The following is a 23,803-nucleotide window of genomic DNA, read 5'->3' as shown; positions in this document are numbered from 1 at the left end:
GGGAATAAATGGGCTGTTCCAAAAATCGATGTTTTCACAATATTACGAGGGACACTGGCAACACTGTTACTGTCACGTGTCACTAACAGACGTGTTTCACCTCAGGCTATCACACTAAGGCACTTTTAACGACAAAGGAGAAAGTTGGTTATTCTCGAACATATGCAATAAATTACGTACACCTTGCAACCCTGAAATGTGGGTATCCCTAAATGCTTCTCACACAAGAATATGACGATGTTCGGATATATTCTTCAACAATAAACACTCTTTCCTGTGTAGAATATGGCATTTTAAAAACACACACACGTCAGCATAAATAGACACAATCTGGAATGCCGTTCGCGGCAAACAGCAACCACCTAAGGCACAGAAAACATAGCAATTGATACACGTTCTTCTGTACCCACATTTCATGGTTGCAAGGTGTACGTAATTTATTGCATATATTCGAGAATAACCAACTTTCTCCTTTGTCGTTAAAAGTGCCTTAGTGTGATAATAGCCTGAGGTGAAACACGTCTGTTAGTGACACGTGACAGCAACAGTGTTGCCAGTGTCCCTCGTAATATTGTGAAAACATCGATTTTTGGAACAGCCCATTTATTCCCTTCTGCAATGTTTTTGAAACTTCGTCAAAGTTCTTTTTCTGTCAAATTCAATAGATGGCCATCCAAATTGTTCGTTGGTATTGTGAAATGTTGCAATAATTTACCTCAGTGAGTTCTGTGCATCAATACATACGATTCGCAAATATTTTTTTCCCGCCTTTGGCAACACTTTGCTTATTTGTTATTAAAACATGCATGTTCTTACATATGTTTGTCTCTCTAAATTTTCCCAATATACAGGGCATTCTTTTGGCAGAAAGCGTTTCTTCTCATTCCGTTTCGCTATTCCGTTATACGGTCGTAAACACCGGGTTGCGTGACTTTTTGGACACTCTGTAGTATGCCTTTCTTGACTCAGCAATGGGCCTGTAGGTTGGTAATGAAACACTGGAAAACAGCAGTGGTGTGTTGTCAACATACAGCTTCATTTCAGTGTTTGATTTTATTTTATTTTATTATAAAATTTTGGGTGCGTCAGCACTAAGGCTATTTTGCACCCGTCACACTATACGGGGTCCAGCCCCTTACCATTACATATAACAACTCTAACGTTGCTTAAATAAAATCATAAAATATTAAAATGTTCTGACTTTTGTTAAAAGCCGAGGCTGCAAAGAACACTCAGCACAAATAAGGACAAAAGAACAGGACAACGCAAACAAAATTATACGCCAGAGCCTCGTTAGTCTTTAGTCCAGGGTGCACTAACGTGGAAGTGAGGTTGACATTTGGGTGAACTATGTGGAAGGTCACCCCTTACACCCCTATTTCCGTGTTTGTTCATGTGCAATTTCGTGAGTTGAGTGGTGACCAACAAAATACTGAAATGACAAAAAATTAATTGTGGAGATGGTCTTTCACAAAGTATGAGAGGTCGCTTGCAGAAAATCTGATGAATTAATAAATTGAAATTTTTGGGTGTGTTGGCACTTAAGGCCATCTTGCACCCTTCAATATATTCGAGGAAATATCCACTTATCTAAAATTCTTGCTTTGAGATTAAAACAAGAGGTGTAGAAAACTCCTTGGGAAAAAATTAAGTTTAAGGTTGTAAAAAGATCTGCACAAGAAAAAAAAACAGATAAAAGCTCCCTCACAGATGGTAAAAGAGACCAGTTCTTCGAAAAAACCTAAAAACATTTGATGAACATCCCAACAGGGATGACAAACAGCTCGAAAGGTTAAAAGTCTGCCGGAGGTAAGTAAGATCGGCACATTCTACAACAATACGCCAAATACTTAAAACAACATAAATACAATACAACGGAGAATCCAGCCCTTGCAGAAAATGACCTTGCATTAGACGGCTGTGTCCAATACGCATTCTCATTAGAAAAACTTCTTCTCGGCAAGAGGAATGGGACGAGGAACGCCAAGCACGTATGGTGGGCTTAATAGCGTGAAGCTTGTTTCCTGTTTCCGCATCCCACTTGCCCTGCCAAGTGTCAAAAAGGCAACAACAAAGCAAATTCTGAAAGTTGCTAGCTGGCACAAGGTGGACGAGAACATAGCCATCTGCATCAGATGGCGGCAGCATCAGCTGCTTCGTTCCCCTGAATGCCCACGTGGCTAGGGACTGAAGAGAAGCATACATCGGCATTGGCAGATAAAGACACAAGCTGTCTGAAGATGCGGTGCACTGCTGGATGCCGGGAATTCGGCGAATCCAGAGTCTGTAAGAAGCTGGTCGAATCACAGCACACAAGGACTTTCTTCACACCATTGACGTCTACAAAGTCCAGTGCTTTTAGAATGGCCTACAGCTCTGCTGTATAGATGGAACAGGCAGGATGTAGTGAGTAACTGGAACTTTGAGAGTGTAGGAGAAAGGCGCAATCAAGTGACTGGACCATCTTGAACCCATCCATATAAAAAAAAAACATTAAAATTAGGATGCGTTGCACGAAGCTCTAAAAACAGTTGCTGGTATATGACCATTTGTGTTTCTGCCTTTGGATGGGCAGTCAGAGAATAATTGATAGAAGGTGCAGGAAACTCCAGGCTGGAGAGACAGAATGAGTGGAGAGATGCCTGGAAGATCACTGTCAACACCAAGTGCTGACAGGATCTCGTCTGCATGAACACCAAACAGTCTAGTAACACTAGGGTGGAGCCGATACCTTGCCAGCCTATTCTTGTCTGAGATGGTGGGAAATGAAGGATGTGAAGGCACGAGCGAAGATGGAGGAAGTAGTTCACTACCAGCCGTTGTCTTCGCAGAGACAGCTGATTTCTCAGAGGAAAAGCTGAAACCAGTTTGGAAAATTTGATGAAGAAGTCAATAATAGAAAACAAGGAACCCAATGATATATCTTCCATAATTAACAGTGAAAAGCGGGGCAATATAAGGGGGGGTTAATAATTAAATGGTGCGGTTATAAAAATTAATAATAAATCTATTTATTACCTTACACGTGTAAAACCTACACTGTAAGCAGTGGCAACTGTCCAAGTTTTTGATGCGCTACCTGCTGTTTGCTTGTCATGCTTGCTCAGGGTGGCTACAAACAAGCAGAAATGAAATTCCCTGACTTTTCCAGGTTTTCCAGGACAAAATTTACATTTTTCCCTGACAATTACAAACTAAACTAAATCGCTGTTTTTGCAAATGGAAATAATAAACTCATACAGATCCACGTATGGTTTTGTTAAGTACCAATATTATAGTCTATGAAATTGACTTAATTTCTCTATTCTCTATGATTTGAATTCAAACTGCAAAATAGTGAATTTCGAAAATTATTACAATTCACAAGCTAGGAAACTATTACGGAATTTTGTCATATGCAGTAAGTTTAAAATAAAATACTTGATTATTTTTAAAGTTACGACTAAATGAGATAAGAGTGAAAAGTGATTGATTAAGAAATACAATTTGTAATTTATCAGTCTCCTTATACATTCTCGGTATTATATGTTGATATTTCCACTGAGGTTTGGAACCTTCTGCTTGCAAGAACCATGAGTGTGGACTCATTTTTCAATGCAAAAAGCTACTTCTCTCTTCTCTGTAAAGCAAACAACTTAACTCTTGCATATAAGTGAAACCATTGAATCGAACAAAATAAAGTGTCATATTTCCTTACATTATCAATGGGATTTCTGCTTCAGTACAGTATATCCAAGAGGTTATACCATTAATGCAGACGAAAAGAGTATGTATTAGAAATTTAACGCAAGGAATTTATAGAATTGCATTGTATAGGTTCCTCATTTAGCTAACCACACATTAAAACAGGAACACTCTAATAATAAAAGCTTCTGAAAGTTCATATACGAGGGGCATCCTGTAAAAAGCTCCAATGGTGCCTATATACAGCACTAGTGGTCAGAGATAGACACACACACATGCACGCAGGAAGAAGTGGCATGTAGCTGTAATCTGGTACAGTTGCAATGCAGCCGTTTTAGGACAGTTCTAGGTTAAAGATTGCAGCTCTCATACAGTCTCCCACCGATTGTGATGTAGCCTACATTGCACACTCAGAATTTGGCACAGAGCCACCAGCAATCGTATGAGGTGAGCAGACCGGACGCCGTGAGTGATAGTATGGTCAGACGATGGTGCAGACAATTCACGGAAGGCCAATCGAATGTGCACAACCCCATAAAGCTGAGTACACACGGGCCCTTTGCATCACTTCAGGTGAGAGATCTTGGACACTCCCTGTACAGCACTGGCCTTGAATGTACCGACTTTCATCTCTTGTTTAACTGAAGAGGTTTCTGGCAGGGCAAGGATTTGACAACTACACTGCGATAGAGATACTTCCAGTCTTTCCTGTCAGACACATATACCATGGGCATACAAAATTTAGTGTCTTGCTACGACAAATGCCAGAACAACGGTGGTTATTATGCCGAAAATTAGGTTAGAACTCACTGTTACTAATGCAATAAATTACAACTGATATTCATGTTCTTTTTATGGCTAATCGGTAGGGACCTTGATATTTAGTTATTTCTTTACAAATTGGTGTATTTTCTTACTTTTTTACTATACGGTGTTATTTTCCCCAAAATTCACATTTGCATTTTAGCGCATTTTCTGGCAAATATCTGAAATTATACCTTCATGGTGTTTTTAAACTACTCTTTCAAAATTGTAAGTCACATGGCTTATAGCTCTTCGCGAGAGTTTGATATCTTGAAAGTTATTTTGGAAAAGTTATTTTCCATACCCCTTTTTTTTTAAATTTTATGGCAAGGATTTTAGATAATGGAATTTTCCCCATACATACTGAAGGGTGCATAATGACCATAAGTGGCGACGCACCCAAAAAATGTAAATCAATCAATCTCACGTGACAGATACAGATATATTATGGCACCAAAAATTGGCATTATGTTTTTTTTTACTTGTTAGTGTTACGTTCCCCAAAATTCACGTTTTTGTTTTAGAACATTTATCTGCCAAATATACCGACACTTAATACTCCATTGTGCTTTTAAACTATTATTTTAAATTGTAGGTCACATGGTCTACGTCTTTTCGTGACAGTTTGATATGTTGGAACAAATTTTTGAGGAAGTAAAAGTAAAGTGCTCCCCTGCACATTTCCATGAAGGTGTATAGGAGTGTGCAGTTAGGGCCCCACACTTTCTTGATCATGGCTGAAGGTGGGGGTGATGTGATCAGCACTGGCTACCTTTATCCCTCAAAGTTTCCTAAAGGTACCAGCTTCATATGATGCTGGGTGGGTGACGGAGCAGTTTGATTAGGTTTAAAACATCCCGGTTCTCCCCTGCAGGGGATCAACCCCGGGTCTCTTGCATAGTAGTCAGACACCCTAACGACTGAGTTCCATTATTACTCGCTCGACAAATGCCAATGGTGCGCACTTAGCTTGGTAATTCAAAACACATCTCGTGCGACAAATACGAAGATGTGGCTCCCGTTTGATGGTAGATACGCACTCGATCTCCTGTTAGAGCCCTGCCACTTTGCTCTGTGATGCAAATGGTTTTGATAGAAGTTGAAAAATCATGGGAATACATGATTTAATGTGGCTGTCGGAATTATTCCATGTACGTATAACTCTAGTTTACTCTTGAGTAAAATGTTGGAAAACTTGCATGTTCTATGTACACAAACATGTCCTAGAAAAGACAAGAATGTTGGATTTCATTGAATTTTTCGTTGTTCTAGGACATTTCTTTTTAAAAAAAATTGCTAAAAACGCCAACAATTCGCATTTTGTCAAATTTTCATTATTTTGATATTTCGAATGGGCGAAAAATGTGTCCAGACATCACTGCACATTCCTAAACATAACTTCGCAGCAATTACCATTTTTCACGGTTTTGGCGTTTCCGAAAAATCAATGTCCCTACTAATCGGAAATTACTTTCTGGCTACCCCTCGTATAAATCAGTAGATGGAAAGTGAAAATTTAGCAGGGCTGGCAGAGAAGTCAATTCTTGAAGAAAGTGATTTGCTTTTATGATTGAATGATTCGAGTAAATGTGATATTAAAATATTTACGTATTTATTATTAGTATTTTATTTCATAATATTGGACATTGACCTTACTCAGTGAGAGATTTAAGACCATCTCTCACGAGTTTAAACAGACAGGACAGAGAGTGGCGTTATTTCATTGCAATGCTAGTGTTGCAGTAAATTTGAGGTTGGGAGCATGCATTTGCCAATTTTTATAACGTTCACCAATGCAGATTTATGTTTCACTTTTTCGTGATAGTATTCAATATATATCCTGTTTGGTTGGATTCTTCTTGATATTTAAGAATAGTGCAATGCCATTGTAAACGTATGTTAACTTGTGAGAAACCAGTAATACGTCAGGATGATGAAAGAAAACCTTTGTAAGCACCGCTACGAGTACATTAAATAAGGTGAAGTGAGCCAGAAGAGTAATAAAATTCCAGCAGCATATTTGCAGTCTAAAGCTCTTCTTGTTTATGCATTCGATTTTTGTTGGATGTTGCAGTCCATGCAATTTCTGTCGCATGTTGTAGTGAAATACTTTGTCGGGTGGCGCTATTCGACAAAAATCGTATGTATCAACAACTATCGGACGGCGCCACCCGCTCTTATCCCCTCCATCTGTTGACAAGTCCCCTTACTACTCCCATACGGACAAGAAAAAATGATAATTCAATGCATTTTCCACGTAATATTTAGAGGCTTAACCTTTACTCCCCCGATGATACCACAAGGTATCATCAGAGTAAGGTCATACTGGTCCGATGATACCATATGGTATCATGGTGCTGATTACGAAATGAATGTGCTTTTTGGACCTTCATACTCTTATGTTTGGGTGGAAACTCTGATACAGGTCTGGAGCAAGCCTGGGAAATTCATATTGATGACCAACCTCCCTCCTCTCCGCAACATATCCATGCCACATTTCCGAGCAGAGTTTCACATTTTAGCTCATTATTCAACTTGTATGGCACCCAGGAACATGAAACATGTTTCAATCTCTTTGGAAACGTCCATTCTTTGAAGAGAATACTAAGGTTTGCGCCTTCTCCCCAAAATAGCGGGAGAAGAGGGGGCAAACTCCAGATTTTTATGTTTCTTTTCATTGAAATTTGGTGGTCGCGCCCCCAACCCCCCCTTCCTCAGTTCGGCGTTCTGAATTGTACACGGTTCAATGCTCTGATCTTTTAGCTGCAAAACAAAACTTCCCATAGTGCCCGAGTTATACCCAAAAATGCAAGTTACCTATTTTCGTAAAAAAATTTATTAAAAATCACATTTTGGCTTATTATTCAACTTGTATGGTACCCAAGAACATGAAACATGTTTCATTCTCTTGAGAAATGTCCATTTTTTAAAAAGAATACTGAAGTTCGCGCCTTCTCCCTATAATATCGGAAGAAGAGGGGGCAAACTCCAGATTTTTGTTTTTTCCATTGAAATTCGGGGGACGTGTCCCCCCATGCCCTCCTCCCGCGGTCCGGTGTTCTGAATTGTACACGGTTGCATGCGCTGATGTTTTAGCTGAAAAACAAAACTTATCCGAAGTAGATTGCTCGCATAGTACCCGAGTTATTACAATTTTCCTCCAAAGAGTGTTTGAATTTAAAATTCCCGCCGAGAAGCCCGGACGAGAGAAATTTCTCTCTCTCCTCTTGCCATCACTGGTTTCTGGCGCCGTGGTTGTGTTGCGCATAAAAAGGGCCTAAAAGTTGAGGCCGAAACTTACGAACGAGATTTCCTGTTCCCGTTCAAAGTTCCATAACGACATCTTTAAATTAATTTTTAAAAAAAATTAAAAATTAAAAAAAATAATTAAAAAAAGTCAATGAAGACGAAATTCCCTGACAATTCCCTGACTTTTTTTGACGCCTCAAATTCCCTGACTTTTCCCGGTTTTCCAGGATTTCCAGGTCTGTCGCCACCATGTTGCTGCGGGGCCGCATCGTCAATTCCGAGTCAGTTAGTTTCCGCAGCGAGCGTTAGTTGCAAGATGGCGCAGCAACAGGAAAAGGCTTTCTGTGTGCTCCGTTTTGAGGTGTCCAGATCTGTGGTAACAGTGCAACATGAGTTTCGTGCACGGTTTAGGAAAGACCCACCACACAAGAATAACATAAATCGGTGGTACCGACAGTTCGTGGAAACTGGATGCTTGTGTAAAGGGAAGAGTTCTGGTCGACCTCGTGTGTCCGATGAAAACGTTGAAAGAGTGCACCAGGCATTTCAGCAAAGTCCTCGGAAGTCAGTTAATAAAGCAAGCAGGGAATTGGACTTGCCAAAGAATACGGTGTGGAAGGTGTTGCGTAAGCGACTATGTTTTAAACCGTACAAACTGAGAATAGTGCAAGCCCTTAAACCAACAGACAAAGTTAAAAGGCGTTATTTTCTGTGAAGAGATGCAGTTGAAAATGGAAGAAGATGGTTTTGTAGAAAGTCTCATCTTCAGTGATGAGGCCACTTTCCATGTAAGTGGCAAGGTGAACAAACACAATGGCCGTATCTGGGGAAGCAAGAAACCACATACCCAGATAGAGCATCAGCGTGACTCTCCAAAAGTGAACGTTTTCTGTGCGGTTTCCCGGGAGCAAGTGCACGGCCCATTTTTCTTCAAAGAAGCAACAGTCACTGGTGAATCATTTCTAGACATGTTGGAAACCTGATTGTTACCCCAGCTTAACACCAATTACGATGATTACATTTTGCAACTTGATGGTGCTCCGCCCCATTTTCACAGGAATGTGAGATAGGTTCTTAATCGTGTTCTTCACCATCGCTGGATTGGACGTGCTGCAAAAGAAGACACCAACCTTCTACCCTGACCACAACATTCGCCAGATTTAACACCATGCGATTTCTTTCTTTGGGGGTTTGTTAAAGACAAAGTTTATGAACCGCCAATGCCCGTGTCCCTGGAGGAAGTTTGTGAACGGATAACTAATGCACTGCAAACCATCACGGTGGACGATCTAAGCGAGTATGGAATGAATTTGATTACCGCGTTGATGTGTGTCGTGTGACCAATAGTGCACATATTGAAGGATTGTGAATAATGGATCAGAAACTTGGACAGTTGCCACTGCTTACAGTGTAGGTTTTAACTGTGTAAGGTAATAAATAGATTTATTATTAATTTTTATAACCGCACCATTCATTTATAAACATGCTGTATGCTGTCTCTTTAATGAAGATAGGAGCATCGACTGTTGGGTAAGGAAAACATGTGTAGTGTTTCTTATTCTTTTATGCAGTTAAAAGCTTATCTGTGTTACTAAGAAATAAAGTGTGTTAAAATTAAAGATAATTTGTAATGATTGATTGATTGAACTTAAAATTTTCGGTGCATCAGCACCGAGGTTATTTTGCACTCATGACATTACATGGGGTTAACCACTTTGCATAACTAAATAGAACTTGAATTTGAATTTAAAAGTTTGGGTGTGTCAGCAAATGTTATACGGGGAGCAGCCCTTTAAAATGACAAATAACTGTAACATAGCATAACTACATCTTAAAATATTCTTGAGTCTCTAGTCTGCAAAATGTAGTCCATGTGGAAGTGAGGTTGACAATTGGGGGTACTACTATTGCTGCTGAGGAACCTATAGCTGTCCCCAGTCACAGGCTTCCTGCTGCAGAAGAGGAAGCACTCTTTTATTCCTAAAGTATCAAACAAGCATCTGATTTAGGCAGGCCCACAGAAACAAGACGCTGAAAGTCGGCATTCAGAGGGAAATGAACACACAACTAATCCAGGTCTTAACAAAAAGGATGAATCAATTAAAACCACATCCTTTGAATTATTTATAAGAAAAAAAACTATCTGCAACTATAAAAGAAGTGGCTCTATGCACAGCACCTGTGGAAACCATCTAAGAAGTGGGAAGATGAGGAGACATCTGAGGAAGAATTAGACCCTAAGCTTCTGAATGATGATGAGGATGATGATGTCGACTTTGATTTCTCATCATGGCAAGCAGAACAGTCATCTCATGAAGATCAAGAAGATAGTGAAACACATTCTATTATGCCAGAACGATACTATGACATCAGCTGGTGTGTGGGACGAGTTACTGAAGTGCAAGAAGACAGCTGCATAATCAAGTTCCTCAAAGAATCTTTGGGTATCTCGTGTGTCCCTACATCTTTAAACGGAAACTGACCATTTACTTTAAGCCGCTTAGAACTAGTTCGAATCAAAACACTGTATGCAGAGAAGAGAAGAGACATTTAGAGTCACAAATATGATTTTCTTCTTCTTTGTAGCTAATCAGTGGTGACTTTTAACCACTGTTATTTTTTAAAAAAAGAGATTTACTTATTACCTCCTGTTTCTTACTCCCTCACTCTCCCCTGGGTTAAAAGCTGAGGCTGTAAAGGGGCACTCGGCACACACGAGGATAGAAAACAGGACAACGCACAGAATTATACTGACCATAGGGCCAGTCGCCAGAGCCTCGTTAGTCTGCAAAAAGCAGTCCAAGGTGCACTATGTGGAAGTGAGGTTGACAGTTGGGTGTACTATGTGGAAGGTCACCCCTTACACCCCTTTCCTTGAATCTGTCCAGCTTTGCATTTCCTTATCTACACTTATTGCCTGGTATTATTCTTGCCACCAGTAAACACATTGTTGACAGGTATGCTGTTAACCTTGCTCTATCCTGCATTCTTCTTAGCCATTCAATCACATATTGGATCCTCATCAATCAATGTAAACCTTCATATTTTTAGTATGAAAGTCCTACAAAACTAGAATGAAAAATCATCTTTTAATTAAGTATTGTGCATTATTTTGTAATTTAACATTGGTTTAGGAGCATAGATAATTCATATACCAGTGGCCTTAAGTGAAATTGGGTGGAAAGCCCACATCATGAACAAAATGTCACATCACCTGAATTAACAGAACAAAATTGTATTAGTTCACGTCCTGAGTCCACAAAGGCTGTGATTCCATACACCGCACTAATTTAATTTCCCTGGTTGGCATTTGTACTACAAAAACATCCTTTACACTGCATGCATAGCAAAACATCAAGAGGGGCATATATTACAAAAAAAAAATTAGTTTGTTTTATTTGTCGTATGAATTTGCTACGTATATAAATTGATTGTGAGGTAGTAATCTCAGACATCTTTATTACATATATGTTTATTCTCACCTACCGATGTGTGGGGAAGGAGTGTTAAATATTTGACTTTTTATTGATTGATCTGATTTATTTTACATCCCTCCACTGCCACTTTCGGCTCATGACAAAAGTTGGGGATCAATGGTCATAAGATGACATAGAATTGTAAATAAGAATAGACTACACACAACACGAGGCCATCAGAGGATTATACTGGGCAAGAGACCAAATTCCTGAGCCCTTCTAGTCTGCAAAATGCAGTCAGGGTGTACTACGTAGAAGGGAGATTGATATCAGGGTGTTGATGGGAAAGTGATCGATCCCTAATACTTTTCAACCACCTTTTCTTTTGGTGCTTTATGGTAGGTTAGGCAGTTTGATTCATGGCTCTTTCTGTGAAAAAATTCAGGGTAGAAGTTGCATATTAGTAGGCTAGGCTCTTCGTCTAAAATTCATCATTGTATCATTGCCATGAATACAAATGAAGCGATTTCAGTCCAGAAAAAGTGAAGTGGTCAAAAGTAGCCAAATAGTAATAATGTACAGGGTGAGTCAAAATTATGTTACCACACAAATGGGATAAATATTTATTTATTAAGCATACACCAAACATGTATGATATCGAACTTTTGTCATCAATTCTTCTCTCGTTTATGCTTGTGTATGTTTATTGTGCATTAGCTGTTATTGTTTATCTCAAACACACCATGTTTGTCTTGTTTCTATACAGGAGGTTCAACAATGGCTGACAGATTAACATTGGAGCAAAGATTATTTGTAGCAAGCTTGATGGAAGTGTTTGGTGTGCCGGCTGTAGTTCATCGAGTTTTTTGGCAGTGATTGGCACGTAACCCACCGAGCCGTTTAACAGTTCGCCGCATTTACCAGAAGTTTGTGGAAACTAGATCGGTAGCGAACAACTATCCAGGAAATGCAGGATGCCCAAGATCAAGAAGATGTGAATTGAATGTTGCTCTTGTGCAAGAAGCCCTAGTGCAGAGTGCTTTGAAGTCAACCAGACGTTGCAGTTGTGAAACAGCGATTCCCCAAAAAACAGTGTGGCGTATCTTGAAACACGACCTTGGGATGCAACCATACCACATCCAAGTCGTCCAAGCTTTTAACAATGGTACAAAAACGTGTTAGAATGGAATCCTGTCAGGTTTTAGCTGAAATGAAGAATATCCAGGTAGACATTTGGAATGTAATGGCATTCAGCGATGAATTCACTTTTCACACAAGTGGACTTGTCAACCGAAGTAACACAATTTTCTGGGGCACTGAAAACCCTCGAGTCACTAGGGAGCATGTGAATGTTTGTGCACTGTGACCGCCGCTGAAGTAATTGGGCCATATATTTTTGATACCTCAACAGTAACTTCAGATGTTTACTTACCGATGTTGCAGCAGTACGCCATTGATGAACTACCACTTCAAATCCGACATGCAGGGTATTTCCAACAAGATGATGCACCACTGCATTATGCCTGTACCGTTCGTGCCTATCTCGACCACACATTTCCCGGTAGATGGATTAGTAGTATTGGACCACTGCGCTGGCCTCCACAATCCACAGACTTGACACCCTGTGATTTCTGGTTATGGGGTATGGTCAAGGAGCGTGTGTATAGCAGGAACATTCGCGACATCAATGGCCTAAAGGATCGAATACGGAACGTGTAGGGTTACCAGATCGCTGTAAGAGAAATGTAGGACATTAAGTCAAAATGTAGGACACAAAACATTCTCAATAAATTATACATATTTCTATAGAACACTTTTCTGTTTTAAAAAAAATGAATTCTTAAAAGAATTTTTTGAATGCAAAATTTCAAAACTTGCAATCACATTAATCAATGCACATCTTACTACATGATTTAAGTGGTACTTCTCAGAGGAGACAATTTTTATCAAAATTTCAGGTTTAGTCAAAATATTTATGTTAGAGTGGACAGTCAAACTCTTTAAAATTATAAGGACCAGTACCAAACATTTTACAGACTTTATGAAAATATAATTTCTCTAGTGAGTCTGTTGTGTTGATGGTAATGAAAGTAATCTCTCAACATTTGAATTATGACCGGTAATGGCAAACAAATATTCAGCAATTACCGTAATTTAAAATGGTTCCAGAAGTTTCATCTTGGCTAGTTTTTAGTTCAATAACAGGGTGTCTACCAAAATAACACATCCAGAATTCTTGACTTTTTCTGGACTTTTCTAGACATTTATTTTTTTCATTTTTCCTAACGTTTATTTATTCGACCCCTACTTAGGTAAAGTTGGAAATTAGTAATCAAGAAAATAAATATTCATTTAATGAAAACCCTACGTACTGAAGCTGAATTTAAGAAGAGAATTAGATCTGCTTTCTTGTATTTATGCATTCTGAACTGTATAATCTTATGTGGGGCTTGTGTCGGTTGTCCCTATATGTTTGCGACTGTCCCTTCATCCATCTTATCTTACAATCATTCATCCTCATCTACTCGATTAGCCAAAGGGACAGACAAAAGTGAAGTAAAATAAACTAAATCAACCAATCAGTCATTGCGACAGCAAAAATTCTTGACCACAAGAATAATTTATTGCCTTTTTATTGACTTCTTGATCTACTTGTTGATTTCTTTACTTTTTATTGACTTCCATGACTTTCTTGACTGGCAGACACCCATGCCCAGGCCAGGATTCGAACCCGGGACCCCTGGCATCATAGCACGATGTGCTAACCACTCCGCCACAGGGGCCGGCTACAATCAAATTGTATTGAACATCGAATAAGAATGGGCAACACCTTGTTCCATCAGTATAAAGGTAAGAAATTCTGCTCAGGCATTGAACAGTAACGTTATCAGAAAGTGGTCCCAAATCATTGTTCATGAAGTGCTTCCGTTTTCCTGTTTGTTTAGCAGGAAAAAATGTGTGTTGATATCAATATGGTAGACGTCCACTTGGATTCATTTCTTTCGTTTACTTTACTTCACTTTTGTGTCACTTTTGGCTAACTGCGAAGATGGGGATGATTGATGATATGATGAATGGAGATTCAACCCATGGGTGGGATTCGAACCTGGGAACCCTGGCATCGTAGCACAATGTGTTTACCACTCTGCCACAGGAAGCGGCACGTTCGCTTGAAACACATCAATGTGGTTCCCCTCAGTCTAGCCTGTTTCTATCACGACCTATTGTACCCAGTCTAACCTGTTTCTATCACGACCTATTGTACCCAGTCTAACTACTTTACTTTTTATAGGGTGTTTTAAGGAATTTTGAATCAACCTGGTCTAGGCCCTTATATGTGACTTTGTCAACATGAGATCAAGAATTACACACACACATACATTGTGTGTGTGTGTGTGTAAAGGTAGGTTGGTAGAGGGGGTTTTTGGTAATATTTTGCAAGGGGGGGGGGGGGCAAAATTTCTAGATCCTTCACCCTTTAAGCTATAGTTTCACAATAAATGTTTTGAAATATAATGCATGTTTGGGGAGGGAGAGCGCTGGGGACCAAATTGGGGGTCACTAATGTTTTGACCATGGAAAGTGCTATTTTCAGAGCAGCCAGATATTTTGGACGATGTATAAGGTATTCCATTTGGACAAAATCAGCCAGACATTTAAATATGACAAACTTATAATTCTTCATGGATAATACTTGGAGGAGTTATTTATGCTTGAAACACCCAGAAAAATAATGGAAAAACCAACTGTGATAATCTGTGAACAAACTGTATTGAAGTAGATTTAAAACATTGTGTTGCATAGTATTTTTGGATTATTTAATGGTCTATGTCACCTTGTAAGGAAATTAAATAAATGAATTAAAAAATGTGTTTGTAGCTCTAGCATAATTAATTCCAACATTGGCACAACACTGCATTCACAAAATAATTTGTTTCATAAACTGAAGTTCGGAATGGACTATTCACTAATACTAAAAATGCGCTGCATCTTGAAAAACATATACCTTAACATGCTTAAATGTTAGTATCTTTGCAGAGGAAAGAAAGTAACAAACCTGATTCATAAAATTAAAAGTCTCACTGTAAAAAAGTTAGTTCTTGCTTCTTTTTCTGGGAAGAATGGTTCCGGCACTATTGAAGTTGATTTGTATTACTTGTTAATTTACACATTCACACTGTTGTCTGCCATCCTGCATACTGGTCTTTGGACTCGCATGTGCAATGAGCTACCCGTGGATCGTTCTAGGGGTTGAAGGCTAATTCCGACCAGGCACCTTCAAAAAATGTCAGTTTCGTAGCACTTGAGCGACAAATTTTGGTAACAGTTTGATATAGGGAAAACACATTTCTTCAAAGTTACAGGAGAAACTACTTGCGGAAATGAGTTTGTGGCATTTTCAAAGTTAGTTGGAGGCATTTTCTTTCATCGTTGAACCTACTTGACAGGAAATCATGTATTTTTGAAGAGAAATATATCTCAGACGCACAATTGCCATTCTTCCTTTACGTGGACCAGAAGTTCTGTACGTTTGATGACATAATCCCCTGTCAGTATTTCCAACCATGCCTTTGTTTTGCAAGAAGTGAAGGTGTTTTTTTTAAGCTCTATCACACTGTTTTACAAACAAAATTTTAACTATGCTTGCCTAACCTAACCTTGTTCGTGGGGCTATCCGTCAGTGGTTTTTGGGGCTATTCAGGTATTTTTCGGTTACGAAGGTTGGAAACACTGCATACCCACTGATGATCTACGATGCATCAAGCTGTGCCCACCATATTGTGCCTTACGAAAGCAAAAAACGGAAGAACAAATACTCGTAATGTGACAAATTGAAATTATTTTCATGAGAAAAGCAAAATCCCACCTTAAAAAATGTTTGGCAATGCATGATAGGTAAGTACCAATGTCAAACAAGACGAAATGAACGAGTGAAGGGTGCTTTCCCCATACCAAACTGGTACCCAACAACAACTCACAGATTACTGAACAACTGAACACTCCCTAATTTCGAACATCACTTGTTCATATGAGCAAACATGGTTTCCAATTGTTGTGATGTATCGAAAATCATCGTGGTAAATCACGTCATTTTACAACTTCTGCACGTTAATTTATAATTTTTACACGTGACCACCAAATCTTTACTGCAGATACGTCAGCAGGAGTAGTTAAGGTTCTGTGAGGTTAGGCATAGTTAAAATTTCAATGTTCTGGCAAAACAATGGCGAGTTTGGGGGCTGACCGAGGGTTACGTCATTGAACGCATGGAACATTTGGTCCACGTAGTCGAATGTAATGGAGGCAAGAGCTTTTGTGAATCGGAGACACATTAATGTCGAAAAATACATGATTTACCGGCCGAATAAGTTGAACGAAGGGAGAAAACACTTCCACGAGCTTTCAAAAGTCTACAAAAACTCAGTTCCGGGTTAATCCACATGAAGTCATACAACATGGTTGCTTGACCATTTTTAAAAAAAGTTTATTTTTTGTGTGGCGTGAGCCTCATATGTTGACAGTTCAGAACTACTGTTATTTTATTTTTACTATCACTTATTTAAAGATGGTGGGCATTCTTTTATCATGGTGCACGTCATTTTCTCCATTCGTCAGCATCAGCGGCAACTTTTTTTTTTATCTCAGCTCTGGTAAGTCCTACGACAATGAGACAAAATCTGTGATGTTGTATGACTTCATATGTATTGACCCTTCCGTAAGTAGTTTCGGTACTAATCTGATATTCACCGGACAGATTTCTTCATTTTTACAGAAGAAACTACTTACGGTAATAAGTTCCTGTAGCATTGTCTAAAATCTGGAAGGTGTTTCATAGCGAAAATTCAACCATTGACGCATAGCCCCACGAACCATTTCCGGTAAGGTTGGGTCACGTATAGGTTACAATAGTTAAAAATTGGTTTTGAAAAAAATATGCGTAGGCCCACACACCATTCACGCATAGCTCCATGAACCATTGACACATAGCCCCACAAACCATTTGCGGAAACGTACGTTCTTCAGTTACAAAAACACTTTTTTTTAAAAAAAAAATTGCAATTACTTCGATCAAAAAACGTGAATACACGTTAAAGAATGTTCCACAAAGCAGATAGGTAAGTACCAGGAACGGCGACAGGGGTGGGCAAGCACCCACCCAAAAATTCCTATGCCCACCCGATTGCCCACCTAATCAAATTCAATAAATATAGTTTGGTCCTCACTCCATGCATATTACTTGTGAATATTGTCGATACGAGAAAGTTCACAAGCTTCATCCCATAACAAGCTTTGATGTCATTTGGCGAAACTTTTGTCTAGTAAGTAAGATTACGAAAATTTGAGCAAATATCCTTCTGAATGAAATCAATTTAAGCTTTTCTTTCTCCTTTCTTAATTTTGTCATTGGAAAGCTAAAGGTACTATCAGAACTCTTTTTTAAAATGTGGTCTAATGAACACTGCTATGATTAGAAGCAATCAACAGGCGTAGTAAGTTTTATGGGATACTCACAATTATAAGGTTTATGATCAAGAGTTAATCAGAATTTAGGAGGATTTAGAGAGTTGCAGCTCCCAGCCTTCAATGGAGAAAAATTGCTTCGAAAGCAGCCATATACGAAAGAAAAATATATTTGGAATATGGAAAAATATTAAAAAATATAACTAACCATCTGACATGACTTGGGATAAAGATTATACACTAACTGAAACTGTGCATAAATGGAAGTGAGTTCTTGATGTTGTCAGCACTAGCCCTCCACATAAATCTCGGCCTTGGTATGATCAAAGTAATAAACAATAAGAAATAAAACATCTTCTTCGCTTTCCTTTCTCCAGATAAGCACAAAATTATATCAACCTTTTTAATTGGGTCCGCACTGCAATACCAGGAAAGAAGACATGCGGAATTTTATGTTTGATTGATAAATTTTTTAAAAAAATATTTCGCTTTTCTTCACTTTTGGCTAATCGCAATGATGATACGATGAAAGTGATGAATGGACACTCGCAAAAACACCAATGGTCATACCGGGATTCCAACCTGGGACCCCTGTATCATAGCGTACTGCGAGAACCACGCTGCGGGTAATTTGATGTGCCACTAGTTTTTATTCTATCACATTTTTGCATAGCTGTCATCTTCAAATAATGCAGTGTATCTAAAATAACAGTTTTTAAATTGTTCTAATTAATAACGAGTATTCACAATCACTACCATACCGAGGTAACCAAATTTTAATGTAACAATTTTGTAGGTTTGGAAAAAATTTATAGAATTACTGAACTGATATAATTAGTGGCTAGCACTATTTACAAGTTATCTTCCAATTATCTGTTTTGCAGTTCTTATGATTAACTTGCATGAATTTCAAAGAAGAGGAAGAAAGAGGTGTAAAGAAAGCTTGACTCGAGGGTCTCGCAGACATAATGAGGCAACCATATTAAAAAATTGCAAATAATCCAGTAGTGATTTTTTTTAAGTTCACATGCTCAAATAGGGTAATTGTCACTAGATCTCCATTTTAAACTGTAGTCCTAGCGAGGACTTCCTCCTCCTTCCTGACGCCCATGGATTGGCCTGAGATTTAAACTATTTCTTTCACGTACGGACAAAAATACTTGAGACTTGTATAAAGCAACGTCGTTATTCATTTATTATCTGTTTTGATAAAAAAATGAAGCCTTGTGGAGTTGAAACTTCTACGTCAACTTTCGAAGTGATATGAACTGTTGATACTCTATCTGTGGAAAGTAATCAAGACTGATTTGACTCATTGTTATATTTCAAGTCGAGTTTCTGCTAATTTTGTGACCAATGGTGACGGTGAGGTTAAATGGTAATTAGACGACATCATGAAGAGACGAACACAAACAAGCACGGAGACACAAAACACCAAAAGGAATATCTTGACTCAGGCCCGTAGCTAGAATTGATCTTCAGGGGGGGGGGCTCATGGGTTATCAGGGGGGGCTTGGTAAACCAAGTCTATTTTCAAAAGTTTAACAGTGTTAAATGAAGGTAAATTATGTGTGTGTGGGAGGGGGAGGGAAGTCATTAAGTTACATAAAGTTTATAAATATCACACAAATACTACATTTTTATATATATTTTAAAATATCGCTTAAGTGTTAATTGGCTGCTACTGAAATCATCCCTTACTACACACTCCATACTCGTTTGATGATACAGATATTTATATCACACAAGGGAAAATGGACAATATTCAATCATACTGCCTTAGCGTACATTCCACTCCCCAGCCGAAACAATAAAACTCCCCTTCGTTCCCAAAACTTGGGAGATATTGACCTTTGACAGATGAGGAGGTAATTTGCATAATGACGTCAAATCACAGATTTCTGTATAAATAGGAGGTCGCAACAGGGGCAACGAAGTGTGGTGAATCGGGACTTGTTTATTCTGTTTCGCCACATTATTCGGCCCACCCTGTATAGAGGAATTAGACCGATGCGTGAGATTGTCAGTTTGCGGAGAAACTTAGTTTGTTTTTCAAAGAGACTCGCATGGGGGCGACGAGACTGCCACCTAGACAGGTTCTCGGGGCAGACGTTTTCTTTGTTGGGTGAACCAGTGTTCTCCCGGGGCTGATTCCGATAACAGCAACTCCAGCAACGGTGTTCCACGGCGTGATAGCTGGCTGAGTCAAAGTGGCGTGACTCAGCTCTTATCTTCCGGTACACCTGTGAGCCTTGACTAGAACGTGGAAACCTTGCGGATATGGAGTTAAGTATTATTACAAGAATGGTTTAGTTTATCGCGTTACCTTAATAGACAATATTTTTTTTTTTTTTGAATCTTTCATCTCCCTTTTTTTTTTACTTAAAAGTTTTTTGGGGAAACTTCATTTTTTGCGATAATAATTTCCTATCGCCGGGGTCTAATTCCTCCAAACTATATATGTAGTCAAAAGAAGGAATGTAAGAGATAGTGGGAACCCAAAGTAAAATGAATCGTTGACGTGGATCGTCATTGTAAAAAAATGTTTTTGTGAAAATCTGTCAAGAAGGGGGGGGGGGGTAATTGGTAACTGTTTCTTCTGGTAAGAAAACTACTTGTTTAATGAGAACACGTTGTTAATATTGTTGAATGAAATCAAATACTCTGTCTGCACTTGTTAAGCAAATAAAAAGCATTTTGAGAAAATACTTAATCTTACTATTCATGTAATTATGCAAAGCGCAGGGTGCTCCTTAAGATAAGTTCACCTCTTCCAGTATAATTTCTTGCTTAGCAGATTTATTATAATTTTTTTTTTTTTTGGCAAGGGGCACAAAAAAGGGGAGTTGTATTTTTTATTGCTCATATACACATCAGTTCGTCGGGAGTGGGACTAGACGAGCCCTCTATAAAACTCCGGACCAGCTGGTGGTATATGCGAGATCTTGGAGCGACGCACTATTTAATACCTAAAAAAAAGTAAAACTGGGATTAGTAGTTTTGAATTGTGCCCATTTTGATTGTCAGATCCTTTTGGTTTTTCTCCCTACAGCACCGCAGCCACCCGTGCTTGAGAAACGTAATATACATATATATATTGTAAGTATTTTCTTTTGTGGAGGGTGTGTTATTTATTTCTATTACAGGGAGATAGCCAGAAAAAAAAGCACGTACTTCCAAATAAATAATAAAAAAAAAATGGGTTGTGACGGATTGTTCCAAACAACATCGAAATCGAGCAAGACGTCACAGAAGGTACAAATAAAGATGCTCTCCTATGGAAGAACTTTCTAAAGCCTAAAGAATCTTCTAAATACTTGCCGCTACTTAGACGACTTCTTATAAATAAGATGAATGAATGTAATAGCTGCTGTTCATGCTCCCTGAATTTATCCTTACCAAAGTTGTGAGCAAAATAATATCTGCTGTCTACATTTTCACTTTTCACTGCAAACAAATTACATAACAAACTTTTACTAATGTTAAGGGGGCTGACCTCAGTGCCAGAGGAGGGGGGGGGGGGGCTGACGGTAGTTCCAGGGGGGGCTCGTAGCCGTGCCTGGCTACAGGCCTGTCTTGACTGCAGTTATAGGCACCAGAGACTCATTTGCCTACAAGAATACAGTTTCCAGGGCGTACTATTCAGGAGTGAAGTTTACATTTGAGTGTGTTCGAAAAGGTCTCACTTACAGTACAAATAATCTGTGAAAAAGATACGGATTACTGGATACGATGATTATCTTTGATGAATTCCTTGCTTTCTACGCAAGGTAAGAGGGAGATCTCGAGTGAAAGAGAGAGAGAAAGACAGAGAGGGGAATATATGTTGGGTCGGGTACCCTATTCTACACCCTTGAATTTTGAATTATTTTTTTTCATTATGAACATTATTTGATCCTATTTGTGAATAAAAAAAATTGGAGCGCGGAAAGAAGTATTTACGACTGTACAGCCGTTTAAAGTTGAAATTTTGTCGTTTGAAATGGTTCGCAATTATTTCCAATTTCTAGATCGTGATACTAACACGACACCAAATTTTAACTATCGATCTCAACCTAACTGAACTAACCTATCCACGCGCCAATGGTTCGTGGGGCTAGCACCAATGGTTTGTGGGGCTAGCACCAATGGTTCGTGGGGCTAGCGCCAATGGTTCGTAGGGCTAGCGCCAATGGTTCGTGGGCCTAGCGCCAATGGTTCGTGGGGCTAGCGCCAATGGTTCGTGGGGCTAGCGCCAATGGTTCGTGGGGCTAGCGCCAATGGTTCGTGAGGCTAGCGCCAATGGTTCGTGGGCCTAGCGCCAATAGTTCGTGGGCCTAGCACCAATGGTTCGTGGCCCTAGTGCCAATGGTTCGTGGGGCAGCAGACCATCTCCCTGTAAGTCAAGTACAATGTCCCATATGTCTCGTCGAACAAAGTCCTCTATGTCCTTCATCCGTTGAACGTGTGTAAATCTCATATTTAGTCCTTTTGTCTTAATTCAATGTCACACAAATCAATTCCAATGTCCAAAGTCGCACAAAACAATTGCAATGTCTTAAATATCCAATCCGACAATAAATTACGTAAATAATATATTGAAATCGCAAATTATCCCATTGCACAAGTCATTCATAACAAGAAAAAATTGCAAATTATCCCATTGCACAAGTCAAAGATAAGAAGAAAAAGAAAATGTTCAGACGTGCGCCTGTGACATGAATCCAAGATGCGCCATGATCAAATCCCTGCAAAACCGTTTCGACGTTACATAAGGAATCTAAATATTGAAAAACGTAAGTTTTCTAGCACGTAGATCTAACAAAATTACTTTCCGCGCTATTTAGAAACATCGTTTCTTATGAAGAACTAATTTTCGTAACGAGAATATTTGAAATGTGCGAAAAATCGAGGGTGTAGAAAAGGGTACCCGAGCCTATATGTTAGTCAAACTCACATAATGCATTACGTTTGTACTGCCCACCCTAATTTATCAATATACAGCTTCTGCCCACGGTCGAAAAATTCTGGCGCCGCCCCTGGTAAGTACAAATGTCAAAAATTGACAAAACAAAGAAGTTATAGGTGTCCGGGGAATATCAGATTTTTACCATAGTTTCTCCTGTAAATTTCAAGAAATGTGTTTTCCCTATACCATAGGCCTACTGTTACCAACGAAATTATGCCTTTTTTTGGTATTGTAAAATCACAACGTTCTACACATTATTTTGAAAGTTCCACACGAGAGCGGCAAATTTTAACTGCAGGTTCGTGATGAGGAGCCCTAAATTAGTGAGTATGCGAAATATTTAAAGACATTGGGGTAAGAATTGACAATATAGAGAGAGTCTCAAATTTTGTTAATTTTCGGTATACTAACTAATTTTGGCCTCCTAATCACGAATCTGTTGTAAAAAAAACGGGGGGAGTCACGTCTGGAAAATGTACATTTTGATGAAACATTGTTCGTTATCCCTAAATACCATTGATGTTAGCCCCAAAAACCATTCACAGGAGGTTAGGTATGTTAGGTTAGGTTATATAAGCACTCATTTCACCCCTAAATTCATCGAAAAAAATAGGGGTCATACTAGAATTGAGCATCATAAATCATTTTCGGTAACAGTTTCATGCATCGGAGACACATTTAAATCGGATATTTTGTCTTTCTTGTGGTTTGTACTTACCAATTATGTATTGCGGAACATAGTGGAAGGTGCCAATATGCTTTTTGCACGAAAACAAACACTTTTTCTGCTAAAATAAACCATTTTCCTTAATGCTACGGAAAGCACGTCACGGTGCGATATCGCTTGCTTTGCGAATTGTAATGCTTCTTTTGTTTTCGAATATCAATGTTTCCAACTCTATTGTGCATGAAAGTTGTAAAAAACCGGGGATCAAAAACCATGCACGGGTAGCCCCACAAACCATTGACGTTAGCCCCAAAAACCATCCACGGGTAGCCCCACAAACCATTGACGTTAGCCCCAAAAACCATCCACGGGTAGCCCCACAAACGGTAATCCTGCACAATTGGGTTGTATTAATACGCATGCGCGAGATCCATGCATTTCGCGAGGCGGAAGATGTACAACGTTGCCAGATCTCTTTGCAGCGTCTTCGCTGCCATTAGGGGTGTGTAGGGGGCAGCACGCATATTAATGAGCAATTGCACATTCCAATATCTACCGGTATCGTGGGTATTT

The 23,803-nt window shown here is 39.1% G+C and overlaps 1 protein-coding gene across 2 annotated transcripts in view; it reads right to left on the bottom strand.

Annotated features, from left to right (window-relative positions):
- LOC145982117 (uncharacterized) overlaps positions 1 to 23,601 on the bottom strand; it is a 28,167-nt gene extending 4,566 nt beyond the window's left edge. The window contains exons 1-2 of one of the 2 annotated variants that reach the window (XM_083115683.1): positions 23,282 to 23,601; positions 12,586 to 12,885 (exon numbers count right to left, since the gene is read on the bottom strand). In XM_083115683.1, the coding sequence (XP_082971809.1) occupies positions 12,586 to 12,708 (123 nt within the window). In that variant the 5' untranslated portion in view covers positions 12,709 to 12,885; positions 23,282 to 23,601. Of the gene's footprint in view, positions 1 to 12,585; positions 12,886 to 15,210; positions 15,347 to 23,281 lie in introns of those variants that run through there. The other variant, XM_083115682.1, reaches the window with a different exon arrangement.
- Between the last annotated feature and the right edge of the window lie 202 nt (positions 23,602 to 23,803).

Source organism: Lepisma saccharinum, assembly GCF_977018435.1.
Source record: "Lepisma saccharinum chromosome 12 unlocalized genomic scaffold, izLepSacc3.1 SUPER_12_unloc_1, whole genome shotgun sequence".
Classification (NCBI taxonomy): Eukaryota; Metazoa; Arthropoda; class Insecta; order Zygentoma; family Lepismatidae; genus Lepisma; species Lepisma saccharinum.
The sequence above is the reverse complement of the archived record's forward strand: the minus strand, read 5'-3'. Positions and strand labels throughout refer to the sequence as shown.